General features: G+C 29.6%; 2 protein-coding genes across 2 annotated transcripts; one reads left to right on the top strand and one right to left on the bottom strand.

Annotated features, from left to right (window-relative positions):
* The first annotated feature begins 999 nt into the window (after positions 1-999).
* Positions 1,000-4,270, top strand: LOC123263727. Its single transcript, XM_044726674.1, has 4 exons — positions 1,000-1,659; positions 1,742-1,989; positions 2,961-3,588; positions 3,888-4,270. Exons 1-4 carry the CDS (start codon positions 1,189-1,191, stop codon positions 4,206-4,208), a joined length of 1,668 nt encoding a protein of 555 aa, XP_044582609.1. The 5' UTR covers positions 1,000-1,188; the 3' UTR covers positions 4,209-4,270.
* An 837-nt stretch (positions 4,271-5,107) lies between these two features.
* Positions 5,108-19,902, bottom strand: LOC123262984 (mucin-3A-like). Its single transcript, XM_044725492.1, has 6 exons — positions 19,647-19,902; positions 19,180-19,557; positions 18,997-19,083; positions 12,545-12,627; positions 9,269-11,675; positions 5,108-8,330 (listed from the first exon to the last, which is right to left on the bottom strand). The coding sequence occupies exons 4-6, from the start codon at positions 12,618-12,620 to the stop codon at positions 5,183-5,185; spliced, it is 5,631 nt and encodes a 1,876-aa protein (XP_044581427.1). The 5' UTR covers positions 12,621-12,627; positions 18,997-19,083; positions 19,180-19,557; positions 19,647-19,902; the 3' UTR covers positions 5,108-5,182.
* Between the last annotated feature and the right edge of the window lie 1,588 nt (positions 19,903-21,490).

Below are 21,490 nucleotides of genomic sequence, written 5' to 3'. Positions count from 1 at the left end.
TCCATTACAAATCCTCTTGCCAATTCATTTTTTACTTCTTCCTTTATTATCAGTTATCACAATAACTTTTATTTTACTTCGAGTAAAATCCAATCAAGAAATTATTTTTGTCGATTTAATCTTGAAAAATATTGCTATTATAAAATAAAAATGCTTTTAATTGAACAGTAATAAGGAATATAAAAAAATAGTTTGATATTTGATGTCTTTTCAAAATCTTGACCTTCCTCAAATTTTTGTTGAAAAATAAATCATAAAAAAATTGGAATATCTTCATTTACTCTCAAGCAAGTTCTCTGTCAAACCAGTTTTAATCAAGCGATTAAATTGAAAGGTGAAAGTAGGATCTGTAAAAAAAATCAAAAATTACATACAAAGCTAGAGCGTCTTCTACAATCTTTTACTCACCAAGTGGGTGGCAAAGCAAACACGATGATCAATGGCAAACAAATTTTTTAAATACAGTATTCTTCTCAAGTACTATAAAGACTTTTCACAAATAAATATCTCCATCTTCATAGTCAAACAAGAGATCTTTACAATATCTAGTTGGCATTCAAGTAATTAGACCGTGACGATGACGATTCTCTATACTATATTTTTGTGTGTCACATTAAATTGAAGCGTTAAAAATGCCGATTTTTTAAAAGTAATTATATCACTGATAAAGATCTGTTGGATCGCTAGAAAACTGTCCTGCAATAAAATTTATTGGCTATTAAAAAAGTGTAGTATGGTCTGGTAGTATAATAAAAAATAGAGAAGTAAAAGAATGGCGTGATATTAAATGAAGATAATAATTAAGTGACAAGAGAGTGAGTTTTTAGTAACTGTTAGTGTTGTTGTTAAAACACTTGGAGTTCTCTAAAAGTTAGATTTTACGGAGTAGAGAGACAATCGCTAGGCATGAGAAAGCGAGACAGAAAATGGACCACTCGTACATAACAAGAAAGTGGGGATCTGGATTAAAAGCAAACGGGGACATAGACCGAGACCCAGAGCCATCTCAGACCTTCAACAGTGGAGGTCATTGCTGCATGGAACTGTTATTGTTGTTGTTATTGTTTATGTAACACGCGTGTCCGTTTACGGTCTCTAGTACACCGAAATACGAGCGTAAACTCAAGTTACCGGTCAGTGATTTGTGATCAGAAGTTTTAATCAATAATTTTTATTTTTGACACTCAAATGTCATTCAAAGATTTGAACGTTATCTTGCTGTTAGTATTCCTGGTTTTTCAGGAATCACGTGCAGACACGCGTTATCTTTTCAAGCGAAATGACAACCAGTTTTCAGAAAGAAGAAATACCTCGGATACAAACTATTTCGGACTAACCAGGAAGGAGAAGGAAGAAAAGCCACGAGCTATTTTTCAGGATGATGAGTCAATGATCCGAGAAACGCTGAAAGCGAATCACGATCGGCGAAACTCGTTTCTTGAGACTTCTACCTTCGATCCGGACGTGCTCAACAAGTTTCTAGACGAATATGCCAGTAAAATAAAAAGTACTACTGATAACAATTACGGGTTGCAGCATCACTCCACCAAGATGACCGAGGCTTCTCTCGAAATTGGTGATGACAGTTCCGAAGTTTCAACTTCTACTGAAGATTCGGTGACTGTTCATGGAACTACTCTCGCTCTTGATAAAGTACAGGTATTTTATAAAATAATACATTTTTTATTTTCTTCATTCAATTTTTGGTAATGATTTTTGTTTTATTTTTGTGATAAAATAGCCTTTCAATGATACGGTGGAAAGAAACAAATTCTACAACGCTAATCAGAACGATGATCGAGATAGTAATGGTTGGGTTACCCTCGAAGCGATCCCTTGGTCGAAAAGCAAAATATCTAAGTGGCAAGCAAATACTAACTCACAGCGGCCATGGCAGGATACTAATAAATGGGACAAGCCAACGAGTGTAAAACCATGGACGCCAGATTACACATCTTCACGACCTCATTACGGGAATAACAAACCATGGTAATTATAATTAATTGTTCAATAATAATAACCTACTTATTCAAGTTACCAAAAAAAAAACAACCGCACACCACTGTGAGACAAATTTATTAAAATTATTTTTATAAAATTGAATACTAATGTTTCTTCTGATTGAAAAATTTTAAATAAGCATCTTTATTTGTTATAAGGGGTATTCCGAGTCAAATCGACTAATTTTTACTCCGACCTTTCGTACCTTATAAAAATGTTGTTCAGAATTATTTCAAATTTTGTTATTTAACAAAAAAAAAAAAATATGGATTTTTTGAAAAAATGGCCTTTTTTAAATTGCTATAAATTGTTTAAAATTTAACTTATTGGGAGGTTTTTTTTTATCAGAATTTTTGTTTCTATCTTTTTTGAAAAAGTAAAAAAAAAATAGAAGACAGTCTTGTATAAATTATTAATATTTTTTTCGACAACTTCATTCGGAAATAATGAAAAAATGTTTAACGCAATTAATCTCAAATTAGCCATGAGAAATAAGCCAACGTTAAAAAAAAATTTTTTTTTCCATTAAAAAAAAATAAAAATCGAAAATACACCATTTAAAAAAAAATTTGAGGTTTTTCAGAAAATATCAAAGTTTATTACAGTAAAAAAAAAATAGCAATAGTAATCATAGAGAAATTTTTTTCAAAAATATAAAAAATAACGATGAAGATAAGCTTGAATAATTTTTTTGTATTTTTTTTTTTTAAAGTACATTTAAAAACAAAAATTCTGAAAAAAAATGTTATAAGAAGTTGAATTTTGAAGAAGTTCTAGTTGTTTGAAAAAAAGGCTGTTTTTTTTTTAATAATTTATAAACTTCTTTTGGTTGGATGAAAAAATTTTAATTAAATAAAAAAAAATTGGCTCAAAAGTGGTCGATTTTACGTGGGATGCCCCATAATTTTTTTCATATAACAATATACTCATCATCACTTACCAACGAATATAAAATTCAGGTACGAAAAACCAAAACCAAATTGGCCCGACTACGAAACCGAGCCATCGAAACCAGTATACCGACCTTATCCAAACGATCATTATGATACAAGTGTAACCCAGGCGCAAAAATGGCCACCAGAGCGTCCAAGCTCGTCGTCATCATGGGAAAACAATCACCACCCTCACACCGGAGATATAATCACTGACAACAGACCATCAAACTTCCCGACAAGTAATTGGGACAAGTATGATCAACTACCCAAACCGTCGGGTTTTTCGCCTTACAATGATCGGTACCAGGATCAGTACACCCATGAAGAAAACCAGAACAGTTGGCCTGGATCGAATTACCATCAGAATAAGTACGAGCAATTGAATGAAAAGCCAGCTTTCTCACGACCCCACAAACCTGCGTACTTTACGGGTCAGTATGAATACGAGAATCGGCATCCTCCGACGTATCCATCAAGCGGTGATGGTCAGTGGGTATTGTTGTCAACGAATCGTGGCTACTCACGCCAAAGATCGATCAAGTTTGACTCGGATGAAGCTATCAAAACAATAAATGGAACCATAAGTAAAACAACTAAAGATTCAGCCGATCCGACCGATTCTGTGGTGCCTGTGATGACATCTAAGCGACAGGTTGGTCGTACCATTTAAATTGCAACAGCACGCTACGCTTCTATATACATATATAAATAAAAGAAAAATATTTATGTTTATATATATATGTATACTCTACTACTACTTTTTTCTTCTAACTTATTTATTTCTACTACTTCGCTTATTTATAATATATTCACGAGTGATTGCATATAATCATCGTTAACGAAAGATGAATGATGCCTGTGCTGGACATAATAATCAATGCCAATTAAATTATGTAATAATTTATTTATTTTCTTGTAAAATTTCACCGTGAAATTTAATATGAAACTTAGGTAAGATTGACTGTCCTGCCTTCATTAAATGGCACCAATACCACAACGTCTCACGGAGGACTTCTCGAGGTTGAGAAAACATTTAAGACTGTCGATGAGAGCCAAAAAGAATTTGCTGAAGCCGAAAGATTATCGATAATTAAAAAAAAACCTTTGAGAAAACAAGCCATCAATAGAAGTCCGTCTAACGCTGCAGTACTTGCAGCGGTTGGTGCTGGCATGCTGCCAGCTACCATGGGTATGATGCTGCCAATTATGCTGGGAAGAAAAAAACGATCAACTAGTATTACTTTTGTATATCCTGGTGGCATGAGGTATTAAATTTCTACGAAATAATTTACTCAAGATGTTTACTTTTAAATTTATTGATTTTACTTGTAGTTAGTTATTATTTATTTATTTATTATTTAATGTGTATTTGTATTATTTTCATGTATTCATTTATTCATTAGTTATAATAGTTTTTTGACATCAATTACAAAGCATCGAATTAAATTTGTTAGAAAAAATTTTATTTTATAAATTAAAAAAAATTTATTTTTGATGCTTTTTCTTGAAGTTATTTTATTTTATTTAATATTTTTGGTATGTTTTGTGATAAAAAATATTTCATGTACTTAAAAAAAAAAAAAGATTTTTTTATAGATAAAAATTGTTCTTTTATTCTCATTATTTATATATTTTATTTACAAGATAAACGCTGAAATCTAGCACCTATATATTTTATATCATATATTTATGATGTTTTTACAATATAATAAATTATTGAATCATTTTTTAACATGTAGTTCATCCACCTCCCAATACTGAAAGAAACAACTCTTCATTTTATTAATTATTTAAACACGAATGATTCAATGAAGAAACTATTATAATAATTGTAATACAAAGTTAACAATTTTTCTCAAAATTTAAATAAAAAAACAATCCAATGCATATAAAAACATTTAATAATTTATAATGGTAAAAAATGAAAAATCTATGATACATAAAATTAAAAAACTGGCAAATCGTGCAACACGCAGTTTTAAAATTTGTGAATGTGGTTAGTCAGTCATTTAACTTTTTAACAATTTCAATTAAATATCCTTCATATTTTAGATACACCATTTATATAAATATTTTGAATTCATTTTCAAATAAAAAAAAGAAATACAAGATATAAATTTTTTAAAATAATTATTTCAATTATATCAAACAAATAAAAAATTTAATGTACCCTAAAAAATAAGGATTGATTCGTTAAAAAGTTAAAAAAATTATTTTTCCTTAAATAAGTATAAATCCTAACAAATTTATTGATCCCCATTTAACCGTTTCTGAATATTTCCAATATACTTTGCAAAATTTTCACCCGCATGTTTCAGAATTGACAATCCAACTCTTAATTTAACTTCGGCGACAGTTTTAACAAAGTTAAAAAAGTTGAATTTTTCTAAAACTGGCTTTGTTGGAATACTGTCAGATAACGTGCCATTGAAATCATTTTCATTAGATTCAGTCGTTGAATTAAATTTAACTGTTTCATCAGTAACATTCAACACAGGTAAGTACTCATTACTCAAAGTCGAATTTTTAAGATTTTTAGTTTCGTTTTTAACATCAACTTCTTCTAATTTCGTATCTTCAATTTTATCTCCAGAATTTTTTATCAATCCATCATCCAAATTTTTATCATCAGATTCCGTTACTTTTTCCTTCTCACCAGTAACTTCATTGCCCATATACTTGATCGGTTTTTCAGTGACAGCCGAGTCAATAATATCTAAAATTTCGTTGCTCAAATCGTCTTCTTCTGCTTTTTCGATTTCACTTTTCGCAGGAATCTGCTGAATAACAGATTCTCTCTTCTGTCTGGTTATCAATTTTTCCAATTTTATTGCCCGTGGACCATGTTCAACGGCTACTGCCGTAGGAGTGATCTCAATATCGTCATATTGAGGAGCGTCTGCCTTTAAAGCCGACGCTTCGGCAATTCCCGCATGACTATCACTACCAAAATTATCCGCGATCGGGTTTTTAACGAAATTCAATTTCTCCGCAATTTCTTTCTCAAAGTCCGTTTGTTGGATACTTTCCGTAGTCGTTGTAGTTGTCGTCGATATCACCGGGAGTCGTTGATTATCATACGGATACTCTTTAGGGATGTTACCAACAACAAATTTACGATCTCCACTAGCCTGACTATTGATAAACTGCGGTTTTGTCTGTCTTTCATAGTAATTTGGTGTTGTAGGCAAGTCCGGATACTTGAATTCATTATCTCGATTATGATTATCATAAAACGGCGGATCAGGTCTGTAAACAGGTACCGCAGAAGTTGGAAAACGTGATTCAGCGACAGTATTTCTTCTTGTTGTGTAAGAATCTGTGTAAGCACCGTCGTAAGCTTGATATCTATAATAATTTTTATCTACATTCTTATTAACTCCCACATTGTACTTACTATTTTTATGATGATAATTATTATTATTATTATTGTTATTATTATTATTCATTCCAAGAAACACTTTTGATAAAACTTCTTCTTCGCTTTGACCGTAATTGCCTCCATATTCATTGACATTGTACTTATAATTAGGTTCGACCTCGTAATTTCTTCGAGCGATAGTTCCCCCAAACGGATAGAGAAAGTAAGAAGCCAATCCAAGACCAATACCCACTAAAGACATTACTCCAACACTGGGCATCACTTCTCTGCTCAAAAATTGATAAATCTGAGTGCCTATCGGTTTTGCGACTTGCTTCTTCTTGTTATTACTCTTGGTATTATTGTTATTATTAGTAACCTTCGACTCAGGCACAATTTTAGATTCTTGAATTGATATATCAGTAGATTCATTAATAAGATTTTCAACGTTATTATCAGCTGGACTTGGCGACAATGATGTAGAAGGAGCTAATGTAGTCGAAGGCTTGCGACGGCGAAGTTTATTCTTCTTTCTTTTATTCTTAGGTCGTTTCGTTGTTGATGATACTGATGACGAAGAAGATGATGATGATGATGATGATGAAGAAGTAGAAGATACTGACGAAGAAGACGATACTCTGGTAGAAGTCTCGACAATTTTAGTCAACTTAGGATTGAAATCAAACTTAACATCAATTGGATCTTTGAATTTTACTGAATCGTCGCTTTGGAGGTAATCATTCTTGTCATCAACTTTCTCGATTGTCAGAACTGGAGCGTTTACTTTGATAGGTTCAATTTCAATGGTTGTTGGACTGTCAACTGGTTTCTTCAAGTGAACTTTTAGAACATTTGTTTTTGTAGGTTTTGTCTTTACTTTGACGTTGGTGGCGTTTATCTCTTCTTTATCGTTCGAAGTAGCAACTGAAAAGCTTGCATCAGAATTGGTGTGAAGTGTTGCTTGAAGCTTACTGACAAATGATGGCTTAGCTTGAGAATTTTTGTTTGTAATCATTTGAACGGGTCTGAAAGTAACCTTTTCAATTTTGGGTGTTGCGTTCACAGTTGTCTTCGTGATATTCGATTTAATCGATGGTTTCCTGATGGCGGGGGGCTTGGTTGATCTATTCAATGGATTTGGCCTTGAAACTTTCATAGCCGTAGTTTTCATAATGATGGTCGTTGACTTAGGGGTCGTTGATCCGGAGCCTGAGTTGTTACCTTTTACCTTTTTGGTTGTAGTTTTTGTGGTTTCTTTATTATCATTATCTTGAGTCATACTAGAAATCGCAGTAGACGTTTCGAATTTAGTACTTTCAGTTGTTTCTGCCCGTGAAGTTGTGCTTGAATCAATGATCGTTACTTTTTCCATGTGATTGTTCACCACCGTTGTTTGCTTCAAAGCGCTAGCAACTGGTAAAATTTGAGGAGTAGGTTTTTCAGTAGCTACTGTTGTCTTCATACTCGTCTCGACTCTTATTGTCGTTGAGGAAGGTTTCGCGGGACTGGTTGTTGATGAAGGCTTTGTCTCGGTAACTTTCTGGGGATTTTTGTTGTCAGAAGAGTTTGGAGTTTTTAATGTTGAGCTTGGAGAATTCAAAAGTATCCAAGTTGATATTCCGCCGACAGTAGTTACTGGTGTCTTGTGTGTGGTTGTACGTGCTGTTGCTAGTTCTCGTTCTAGTTCTTCTTCAGTGATAGCCATCGCTTGCCCGGGGTGACTTGATTGGAAGAAACCGAATTTTGAATTGACTGGCCGCCCGAAACTGTGCGGTTCTAAGTTAATTTCAGATGATTTCTTCATGCTGCCAAAAATTTCCAGCCCTGAAGGAGTTTCTTTGACATTATTGTCGGGTTTTCGTATCAATAAATTCAACTTTGATTCGATTTTTGGCAACTTTGACTTGTCTGGCTCAGTTGATAAGTTTTCGGGATTAGATACGTTTAACAATTGCGTCGCTACGGTTTTTAAAGACTGATCGATGTACTGGTAGCCTTTAAAATCTCGGACGCCAGTACCAGGAGCCTCATTCCTGCAAACATAATGTTTTATTTTTGTTACATTTATTTTTATAAAAATAATAGTATTAAAGTTTTGGGATGTCAAGGATTGGATCGATTTATCTTTGAATGTATACTTACCAATGTAATGCGGATTTTTTTTTTTTATTATTGTCTACTTTAAGTGTAAATATGACAATAAATAACAGTTATTCTTACAATTATTATTTATTTTTATTGTAATTTATTAGTAATACAATTTCATGCGTTAATGCCCTAACTTGTTATTATTTAAAGTTTTCTTAAGTACAATCGCTTATTTTTAAAAGAATAGAAAACTAATCTATTAATAATACTATTTAAATAACTATTAATTATAGGAATAATTTTTTTATTTTTTGTAGGAATTTTAGAATTTTTAGTGAATTTAATTTTAAATAATTATAAGGAAAAAATTTAATGCTTAAATAATATTGACTGATACAAACTTTTTTAATGATTAATTTAAGAAAATTTAAACTAACTTTGACAATCTGGTGTAAATTTTCATATTAATAATTAAATTATTTGTTTCATTAATCTCAATTCAATTTTATAAAAAAAAACTAAAGACCCACTAAATTTTTATCCCATATTCTTTACAATATATATAAATTTTGCTTTCATAAAATTGAATCGAAACTTTAAGTTATAGCATTATAATTTTTTCCGTAAATGTTATAATGTATAATTTTTTATTTAAAACTTATTTAGTTGAAAAATAATATTCCAAATTTAATTTGTTTACAACTACAATTAAATATTAATAAAATTAATAAACAAATAAAATATTAATAATAAAATTCCTACAATAAATTCGTTAACTAAATAACTTTTTTGTCAAAATAAATATTTATCATAAATAAATAAATATACATAAATTAATTAAAAAATAATAAGTAAAAAAAAGTAATAATATTAATAAATTCATCTCCTTCGCTTCTTTCGTTTGCTTTTCCACTCAGAAACATTTTGATAACGACTTATCGATTGTTTAACAAAATCTTCAAAACTCGGTCTAAATAATATCGTAACTGTATCCGCAGCTCTTCCAAAATTAAGTCCACTTGCAAAAGCCCAAGGAAAAAAAATCGCGGAAACCCCAACGATTCCCGCAGCAAGCGCTGCAAATGGAGCAGCTGCCAGGCTAAAGATTCCGTAATTTAGAGGATTAAGAACAGTTAAGTAAGTAAATACATTAGTAATACCCTCAAGAACACTCGAGGTACTGAAATCAAAGTCGTCGTCATCATCATCATCATCATCATTTTCTTCTAGCGCCGCCAGAGAAGTGGAATCTCCACTACCGCCGCCATTGCCATTACTACCTCCAGAATTGCTACCAGAAACTAAATTAGACAACTGATTCCCGATATTGGGAAGCCCAGGACGACTTGGTCGGCTGAGAGCAGAGCCAGCTAACCCACCATTAGAGTTACCAACTGCTTCTGAACCTCCTGAAATAACTTGGCCAGTTTCCGATGGACCAGCATCTGCAAAATCATTTTGAACACCGTCTGAAAATACCGCCTCACTGGGATCATCTTCATCATCTCCTATCAAATAATTCGACTCCTGATTGACATCATAAGGTCCTTCAAATTCAGATTCATCATCAACAACTGCTGCGTCATACAAATCATTACGATCTGGATCTGCCTGTACCGAACTAGGATATTCTGGCGTCAATATCGAACTAGAATCTGTTGAAGTAATAGCAGCTTCACCATTCACGTGTTTATCAATGCCTGATTCATCGCCGCCTAAAACGCCATTGAAATTATGGGTACTAAGCAATTGTGAGTTAATTATTATATTAAGATCCGTACAACCTTGCTTGCTTTCAATAGTATTGTTAACTTTTGTTATTGAATTGATAGTTATCGTTGGACATAAATTGTCTGATGTGTCTTTTAAATTTGTTGCAGACTTGGTATCATTTTCAGAAGCAAAAGTAATATGGACATTTGGTGGTGAATTCAATTCATTTTTAAAAGGCACTTTACCCTCGCTAACAGTGACGTTTCGTTTTTTTGACAAAGGATTTATGATATGAACAACTGTATTTTGAGTTATTTCAGAAACCGGCCTGAAGACTGGCCGCTGAATAACTGTTGGTTCTGTTGGAAAATCGGTTGAAGTCGGAGCGTCTGTTAGAGTTATTATTGAAGTCTCTGTTTTGTTTTTAACAGCTTCAATTGATTCCTGTGAGTCGAAAATTTCCAATGGATCGAGAGCAATTCCAAGATTTGGATTATTTGACAAAGCGTCTAAACTTTGAGACAACTGAAAATTATTGGGACTCTCATCAACACTCGGAGGCTGGGTATTTGTATAGAAAACGGGTTGTATTGATGTTACACTGGGTGTAAATACGTTGGATACCGCGCCGATAGTCGCTGAATTAGTAGCGATATGTGGATGATTTGAAAATGGGGGAATTTGAAGCCATTTTATTATTTCTTGGACACTTGGCTGTAACAACGGGTCTTCGTAATGTGTTAAATTTGATGAAGGTGACCATGAATTTATGGCTGAAGAAGGTTTATCTTTATTCGATAAAACGGGTTTGTCGAGTTTAGGATTCACATTTTTTACAGGATTATTTTCGGTATTAGAATAAGTAGGATAAGGTGATGTGTATTTTTGATAATTTAACAAATCTTGCTCATTACGAAGAGGGTCATTAGGCCAGTTTTTTAAATAAACTGTTGATATTACGGGATTTTTAACTACCGGATATTTTTTATTCCCACTGACAATCGTTTTGTTCGTCTTTATACCAATATTTGTCGTATTAATCTTTGGTGGTTTTTTTTTCGTCGAGTTCGCTACAGTGAAAGACATGTTCGGTTTAACAAAAATATATTCATTATTTTTAGATGGTGATTTTGAAGAAGAAGAAAACTTGGTCGAATTTACAATAGTATTTTTGACTTTTGTCTTTAGCTTGTCTAGAGTGAGTGAATTTGAGGGATCCAATGCGATCGCATGAAGAAGACGACTTTCATTTCTGATTCGAGTGTCTTTTAAAGAAATTTCTTTAGCCTGGACTAATGGTACCGTCGTTGAGGTAAGTGCATTAAAATTAATCCAATTGGTTGGCAAACGAGAGCGACGAGATGATTTAGTTTTAATATTATTTATAATCCCCGGTGTGAAATTACTCTGGTTTAATATTTTATAATAATAATAATTATTATTATTAGGTTCATAAATGTTTCGTGTACGACCCGACGACCTATACCTGCTGCTTCCAACGTCTTGAAGTTTTGTAGTCTGCAATGCATCACCGGCTTGTTGTTTCGTCACGTCCGTTCGAGACACTTCCGACGAACCTGCAATTTGATTATCGTTATCGAACGGTAATTTTAAGTGGATTTCATTAGTATTTTCTTATTTTCTTTTGTTAGTAATTATAATGATTTATAATTAAATACTCTTAAATTATAATGGTGAGTTGATTGGTATTTTTATAGCGTTTTAAGTTATTGAGTAAATTAAAATTATAGACGTTCTTTATAATATGAGGGAAGAAATTTATTGTATGTGATTATTAACTTGCTTCATGTTTTGCATAATCATTGGATAATATATGACAAGTATAAAGATATATCATTTTTAAAGTACTTTTATTTTTGCTACAATTATTATCATCAATTTTTATTGAAAATTTATAATGTTAATTTTTAGTAATTTAAATTCTGATAATTTGTTATTTAATGTGATTTAATTATACCTAGTTATAACTTTATATTTTTATATCTTTACCCTCTCGTCAATTTATGATTGAAATTAAATTGATAAAAGAATTTATTTTAAATACGTAGATAAATTTATTAATATATGATAATTATGTATGGTTGGTTTTATTTTTGAATATAAAAATATTTTAATCGAACTCTCATAAAAATTTTAGTTAAAGTATTCTTTTTTATGGTGATTTAATTCTTGATAAAAATATGTCTATTTTTAGTTATTTAAATTTAGAATAATAACAATTAAAAAAATTTTTTTAATTTAATATTTCAAATCTAATATTTTTAAAAATTTCTCCATAGGAAAATATGTAAAATTTGTATCAATTTTCATTTATTATAACACAAGATTTTTATCTTATTCAAGATTAATTATAAGTCATTATTGATCGAATGGCTACTAAAAAATTAATTCGTAACATCTCAAATAAATGAGAAATAATAATTACCTATTTCTGGAGGTCTTGCATCGATCTGGGCTATTGAGAACAATGCCCAGAGTAACACGCTCGTCGCTACTTGCATTTTCACACTGAAATTAAAAAAGTAAATCAATTAGTAAATTAAAGTATGTTTTTATGCATAGATCCACTTATGATATGGCTTGTGACTATTTTTTTACAGAAAACTTCCAGAGAAAATATCGGAGTAGTGTCTAACATAAACAACTTTTAATAGACAGTAGAAATTTTTTTATGATAAAACGTAACTATAATAATTGCATAATTTTAATGGTAAAATTACAAACAATGTCCATAATTGTCTTAATAGAAACATGATAATTTTTATTGTATGAAAACGTTCAAGTACTTTATGAAATTAATTTTTGCTAACGACTTGTACGTGGAAAAAATAAAAAGTGCTTGAAATAATTTTTTTTTCAGGCGATGTCTTAACTGGTGTAACAGAATTCATTTGACGAAATTTAAGCAACGAAATTACATAATGGATAAAAGGTACATTTATGAAGAGTAAGAGTATAAAAAATTATTGTGTACTGCGAAAAAGTACATTGCGAGAGTTGTTACGTCGAAAACAACGTACAGTAATATAGAGATGTGAATTTACAAAGAATTTATTTCAAAAATGGCTTCATAGCACTGTCAATTCATGATATGAATCTGTTATATAGCTTGCGGTGTAAATATCAAATAACTATAAATTTAATAGTGTTTTATATTCGATACTCATACGAAGCTGCCGTTTAAAAAAAATCTTTTTTTTTACTTTTTTATTCATTTATGCTGAAACAAAAATAAATCAGCTTATCTATTAAATGGAAATCTAATTTGAATTTTATATAAATAAATCATATAATGATCGGCTGTCATGTTCATGTGAAATATCGAACGAATATAAATAAGAATAATTTTAATTAGAAATGATTACACTTCAACTTCAATAAAAGTTGAATTAAAATAATTAATATTAACAATTGGAAATTAAAAAGGAATATTTTTAAAAAATCTGAGGAAATAAAATTTTTATCACATAAAAAATTTTAATTCTTAAAAATTAGTAATATATACCTTAAAGTATAAAGAAAAATTTGAAAAAGATATATTTTTTAACTCAGGTATAAGATATTAATACCGGTTTTTATTTCTGGCTTCTTTAAATTTAAATTATGTAATGTATTAAAAATACATAAAAAATTACAGAAAATTTATTTTTTACATTTTTTAATAGCAATGTTATTTTAGTTAGAATTAAATTCTTTAAAAATAAATAATTGTTACCAAAATATCTAAAATAACATTTTATGATAAATAATCTACATATTTTTGTAAATTAATCGCAGTTGTATCAAAACTAATTAGATTATTAAACAATCTAAGTTAATTATAAAAATATTTTTAAACTCTTTATAATTTTCTACCGTAATTTATATTTTTTATTGATATTTTTTTAATACATAAATGTCTGATAACGGTACTGGCGTTCCTGAGTTACGATGCTCCGTTTTGCATGTGTCGTCTCGCCGTCACGCCTTAATTCTTTCACGATATCTTTGATACTCATTTTTAATATACATCCACCACTATTAATAAACTAATAATAAATAAAATATGTCAACATAACAGTATAAAATATATTTATACTTATGTGATAAATAAATGTAAATGGTGAAGTTAAACAAAGAAATAGTAACTCAAAATAAAGAATTCAAATCATACAAGATTAAATCATGGTAAAATCATAATACGCAGATGGAGTTGGGTTTTCCGGTACGGCAAACATTTTAGCGGAACAGATTTGCCTTCTTCGAATAGTAATAAATATAACGAATTTAAAATTAAAGACTCGTGCTCGGGTGTAAGTAAAACATTGTGTATTATAGTAGGTGTAGTACAATAACATAAATTTAATGTAATAGTAAGTATAATAGTTGTAGATCGTGAGACTCAACTATTTAGAGCCGCCCGGGTGATTCAAGCATTATCGCAGTCACTGGCTTATATTTTATTCAATATAATGCATCGCGTTAATTTTAATGCAATAAAAGGGACGTTACGATGAATAATAGTACGCTTGATAAATACCATCGCGTTGCTACAAAACATTAAATCTTAAAAATTGACTTCAAACAAAAAACCGATAGTTAATGTCATTAAAACCCATTTAAAATTAGTATACGTGTTTCGCGATGCATAAGGAGCTGCTCTAGATCCCTAAGCTTTAATTACGTTAATTTATTTTAAAAGGAGACTAAAAAAAAAATAACAACATAAAAAACTTACAATAATCGACGACTTGGCTCCTACCTCTACTGAGGAATACTACCTGAGAAATAAACACCGATTAAAATAAATGACGGGGTAAAAAACAGAAAAGCTAAGCTGAAAAGGAAACGATTGAGTTATAAAATTTTATAAAAATAAAGACGCGCACACGCGTGAAAACAACTTGTTGAAACAATGCTGAGGACAATGTTTCGACTGACTGTGCACGGCTGACCGAATGTCCAGCGTGTACCTTCTTAGCACGCACCTCTCCTGACCAGAAAGGAGAGGTCCGAGTTCTCCCCAAACCGTTATTCCAAGGGGCCAGTGTATGTGTGTACCTACAAGCAAGAACAACCAACGGACGGGTTGAATAACCTTCGTCAACTTATTATATGCTAACTACTAAAATCCCGATCAGCTTAATCCCGGTAACTCAACATATTAAGCTATCACATACATGTAATTCTGTGTGTAGCTATCCAGTCACTAGATAATAAACACTGAGAACAATCTGTCAGATAACCGACGCAATGACGTACAAGAAACGGCTCCGAGCTTCAGGCAACCTTGACTTTACTTGTATTCCTGCTTTCAATTATTTATACCTTATCCTGGAGAACGGAGAAGCTTCAACTGGTGTTTTGTAACGCATAAATCAGTACACATGTATGCAAATTAAAACCGTCAAACCATTATTATATTATAAATTTTATTTGCTATGGGCTTTTACATTCTTGTTATCTGGGAAGTAGCAACAAAAATTTTCTTACCGGAACGGCGATTTTTATGTTTACTGAAAAATTAGGACTCTACACGGAAAGAACGAGATGACACTGCACTGATAGAAGGATTTGTTTATAGTTAAAAATATTTGTTAATATTTAACAAATCATTTATTAGAGACCACTTTTTAGTCCTTAATAAATATTCCTTAATAAAGATTTATTAATATTTAATAAATGAATATCAGATTTATTGAATACAAACAAATCATTTTAAATATTAAGAAATATTTGTTTCATACTAAAAAGTGGTCTCTAATAAATGATTTGTTAACTATTAACAAATATTTTTTGGTACAAATAAATCCTTTTATTAGTGTGGATATCATCCCAGATTATACTGAGTGAAAAAAAATTCCAGATAGTAGCTAGTATAATCCAGATTACAATGAGTATAATCCAGATTATAATGAGTATAATCCAGATATCACACAGTATAATCTGGATTTTTTCAGCTACTATCTGAAATTTTTTTTCACCAAAGATATCATTGAGTATAATCTAGGATGATATCCAGTGTCATATTTTTCTTTCCGTGTAAGTTGAAAGATTTTTCAAAGTTGATTTTTTTTTTTAATTTTGATAAGTTGAAGAAGATATATAAGCACGTGGGTGAAGTATTTGATACCGTTAGAAAAACTTGAAGTGATCGTGATCTAGATTATTAGTATTAACATAATTATCGAATCTCGGCTGCGTGTTACGGATATTTTTATTTATTTTATTGATATCTTCATTACTTCGCATGACTAAGAAGAAGTATTTCAAGATAGAGTAGGATATTTTCACTGGTGGGTGAAATGGAAAATACTCGAACTTTAAATAAACTTTTGACGCGAAATTAAAAAAATTATAAAATCAAAATAACTTCAAATTTTTTAATATTTTTTGTACTTAGATTTTTGAGTAAAAATTAATGAACTTTTTGATCAGCAAAAAATTCTCAAAAAAAATTTTTATAAATTGACTAAATAAAAAATATTATCGATAACCTCGATTTATCTTCATGAGAAATGAAATGATAATAAAAGAAATGTTTTCTTCGAAACCATTAAAACAAATTTTATTCAAAAAAAGCAAATCTCAAGAATCTCTTCCGCGAATTCAGACTATTCTCTCGTATAAATTGTCTACCGTAACAGAATCCGGGGGAGTTATTCCTCACGATCAACCGCATTTTCTACTGCCCACAATGAGCACGGTTAAAAAATAAGACGACGAGCATTAAATGTAAAAAAAAAACAAAAATAGCACATAAAGAGGAGAAAAAATAATAGTGAAGATTATGAACTTGATACTAACAAGCCATCAAATAGATCCTTATCACTTAATTATTTATTTTTATTTATTGTAATTGTTATTTGTTTTGCTTTTAAAATCCTTTAATCCAATCTTTACATCTTATAATCGTGAATCCACATGTGGGACATAGCGGAACTCCCTCAGCACGTAATATAATGTATGATACTTCCCGTGTTTTATCTTCATGGGGTACTGGTGGATTAATAACGCATCAACACGAGTCTGAATTAATTTGATTATTCGTCACGTTTCAAATTATCATTAACTACCTTTATATTTAAATTATATATTACAATAATTAATCATCATGTTTCTTCTTTCATTAATTCAAAATTAAAAATCAAATAAAATTTATTAACAATAATAATAATGATAATAAGAATTTTTTTATATTGATTGAAGAATACCAATAATAAGAGTAAATGAAAAAGAAAGTATTATTCATAATTAAAACATTGAAATAAAAAATTTAAAAGTAAATGACTAAATTATGTTAAATTTATTAGATCAACACGATTACTGCACTCAAGTGTATTTACAAACATCTATGTTTTCTCTGGGATACATTTAAATAGCGTAATTCAAGCAGCTTATCTCACCGTATAAATCAGCGCATTTCTAAGTAAAATCTAACATTTAACGCATCCTCAATGCTCTCATAAATAAAATTTAAATAAAAAAAAGAATACTTCAAATAATAACACTTATTAACCATACCTATTTCTTATTATTACTCACGGATTTAGTAACACTACACTATTATAATTGTTATTTTCTTTATCAACACCTATTATTGCGGTTGCATTTTGTTTTATCTTACATATATTTTCTATTTTATCAGTTTTATTTTTTATTTAATGCTTTCAGCAATAAAATGTAACCTAGTTCGTAAATATCGTAAACTATATCGAATACTATCATAAAAGGAATACGCACGTTTTTTTTTTTTTTTTTTTTTTGTAGTCTTGTCTTCTCTAAAACCGCCGAGATACTAACACCGTAATTACTGCGTGTAGTGGTTAAGTATTTAGAGCAGTTATTGTTACTAAAATTTTCCCATATTTAAGACTATTAAATGAAACAGTATGTATTATTCTTTTTATTTCTAACGCGTTATAATTGTCCCTAAATGTCATATAAATCCTTTGAAATGAAACAGGTATATTGAAGTAATAAATAAGAACAAGGTAACTACTGATACCTTGATAGTAGAACTATAAAATGAAATAACCGGATAATTACATTCTAAAAGTATGAAGCTAACTTTTGAGATTTATTAAAAAAAATGACAATAAAAAATAAAACAAATTTTAGCTAAATCATCACTAAAATTTTAACGGTAGTTTTTATTAGTGACCATTACCGTTCAAGTTCATGATTCTTTGATACACGGAATAATTACGGAGTATGTAAGGTGAAATACGTGGCCCTATATATTTATCTATGGTTATCCAATGATTGACGGTTATAAATAAATCAAGTGAGAAAATCCCGCTATAATGTGTTATGGTTTGCACATTTTATATAACGTGTTAAAACTTTGAATTTGCATGTAATCACCTGCATTATTATATTTCATGTTTAATTGTTACCTTACAATAATTATTCTAATTTAATAAGCCAAAGCAATTAAAGATAGAAGACTATGAAAAATACTGATTTTTTAGCTTAATTATTATATTATTAAAATTTTTAATTTATTCAAAAATAATATAACTATTTTAATAATCTAGCCGGATTTATCTGCACAATATTTATCCGGAAGTAGCTCATTAAATTAATATTCACCGCAAAATGCAAAATTGAATTTTATTTTATACTTAGTTTGTATTTTTAATCAATTTTTAGAAGATTGGACATGTGATGATTGATTATGACCAGTAAGATGAATGCAATGAGGTTGCAATGTAAATAAAATTACTCAAGAATCTTAAGTAGAAACGAATTAAAATGTCACGATTAGTCAGCCAATTTACTGACTTCGCGCGTATTTTTCAACAGTATTAAAAACATTTTAAATGTACCGATTCAATTTTTCATAAATATTAAAATTTTTACAGTTATAATTTTTGAGAAGAAATAGATATTTACCTTCATTGATTGTAGCTTTAAATCCAAGTGTAATTTGATGAAAACAAACTCCAATAACATCTAATGATTAACGATTATTTGTTATTTCTATAGAAAACAAAAAAAAAATATTAACAAGTTAATTATTAATTTAACGAGTAATGATTGATAATACTAGTAAAGTAATTAAATAAATAAAATTACCTTCCGTTTATTCATTGTAAAAACTAAATAATAAACTTTTTTATAAATTAACTCTGCATCAATAAATCTCGTAAGTAGATCAATCCTTTTCTGTTTCAATGAAGCTTACACGGAAATTAGACGCTGATCATTTCCTCTTCTAACAAGCTGATCAGCCTCCTCTCGTAAAGAGAAGTAAAGTAATTGAATGGCTTATACTGTTAATATAACTTTTATGTTTTTATTATAATTATAAGATGTCGTTTCCTGATCTTTCAATTAAATAACTTTGAAAATTTGCAAATAGTCGGCACTATTGCAAGATTGTAGTTCTTATAACATTTATATCCTTCACTTCCTTCTTGGCATTTCCTCAAAGTAATAATTGTAATTATTTCTCTAAAAAAAAAAACAAATAAACAAATTAGATAAATAAATAAAAAAACATACTAGCGAATTCATGTTCTAAAACTCATTTAAGCACTCACAGAGAAGAAAAAAACTGTATTATATAAATAATGAAAATAAATAATTGCTCTGAAATAGTTAGAACTTTAAAACAAGTGCATGTCTCGAATTAGACTGAGAGTTGATGTCGAATAACGCCCCCGATGTAGCTAGCTTTCGTGTGCCTCTCTTTAATCCTCAGACTACATTTTAATAGTGGGGGTTTAATCCCTTCTTTTGCACTCTTAGACCATAGACACCATAAATTCTTTCTGTATTTATACTTTACTTTTTTTTCCTCTTCCTACACATATTTTACACTTACTTTTTATTTCCTTCAATTTTCTTGTCAATCTTATTTTCTTCTTCTTTGCATCTAATGATCCTTCAAGTTTCATTTATCAGTAAGCAGCCTTTATTTTCATTTTCATTTTTTGTCTTTTGTAACACACAATTTATTTTTCTTCTTCTACTTTATCATTATCCTCTTCTAATGATATTTTTTTTTATCCGAAATTTTCTCAAACTGTCTGTCAATCAAAATCAAAATTTTTTACTCCTCTCTTTTTAAATAAATTCTACTTATACAATTTTTTTTTTTCTTTATTACCTTATATTTCAATCATCTCTTCATCCAGTAGAAACTTATTAAATATTTTTATTTTTTATTTTTACTGCAGTTACTATCATTTTTCTTTTCTCTCCATTTTTCTACTTTTCTTCTCAACACCGGTTTTTCATTCCAGTCTATCTTATTTCTTCAATTTCTCCACCTACTTCTGAAAATTTTTTTATGTTAATTATAAGCTTGACTTTTAATTTCTTATTTCTTCTTTTTTTTTTTTTTTTTTTTTTTTATTTAATCAATTTTTAGCATAGCAACATTCATCATCTTTAATCTTATATCTTCTTTTTTATTTTATATTAATTTCATAAACTTATTTAGATTTTTTTTTTGTCTTCTTATTACATTTCAGAGTACTCGCATTATCATCTACATTATCTTGTTTACGTCTACATATATTTTACATATACACATAAAGATCCACACATATGTAAATACTTAGTAAAACCATTTTCCCACGAGTACTATGTACCATTTCATGTACGACTACAACAAATAAAAGCGGTAAGTGGAAAGTGATGTTACTTACGAAAAATAATAGTTTATTTAGTGAGTACCATTGTTTGTTTTTTTCAACAGTTTATCCAAACACTTATATTGTTATTGTAATAATCATTGTTTTCATTAAACTTTTCTTCACAGGTTGTAATCATTCAATCAATGGAGTCATAAAAACTTAATAACAAATAATCAAAGTGAATGAATACTTACAAAATGTTGAAGCTTTTTTTGGACGATGGACAACTTGGATTAAATTGAGATATAAAAAAAATGTTCAACAAAAAAAGTCCATGAGTCATTGAAAAAGTGATATAAAAACAAAGTATGGCATGACCGTGTTATACTACTAAGTTAGAAAATCACCCACGCAGAAGGAATGATTCTAAGCTTCTTGCCTCCGGCGCAATAATTAGACGCAACAATTAGTTGTACGGTACCGAGTACGTGTATAAGCTCGGATTAAACGGCCCTTTTTATTGTACTTTTCTATTTAAATTATCATATTAAAATAATTTATATTTATATTTATATTCGGTAAGCAAATTCACTATTAAGTTTTATAAAAACAACAATTTAATTAATATATTTAGTTTTCAGCTTTCCACTTTTCACCAACTGGTTCTCAAGAGAAAAAAGAAAAAAATTTTTACCACTATTGTTAATTAATTTTTTTACAATTGCATACTTTTTACTTAAAAAATTAGAGATAGTTCTTATTTTTAATTGTCTATATTATTAAGAGAATAAGAAAAATTTTGT

The sequence above is a fragment of the Cotesia glomerata genome, linkage group LG4, assembly GCF_020080835.1.
Source record: "Cotesia glomerata isolate CgM1 linkage group LG4, MPM_Cglom_v2.3, whole genome shotgun sequence".
NCBI lineage: Eukaryota > Metazoa > Arthropoda > Insecta > Hymenoptera > Braconidae > Cotesia > Cotesia glomerata.
This window is presented reverse-complemented; position numbering and strand designations above follow the sequence as displayed.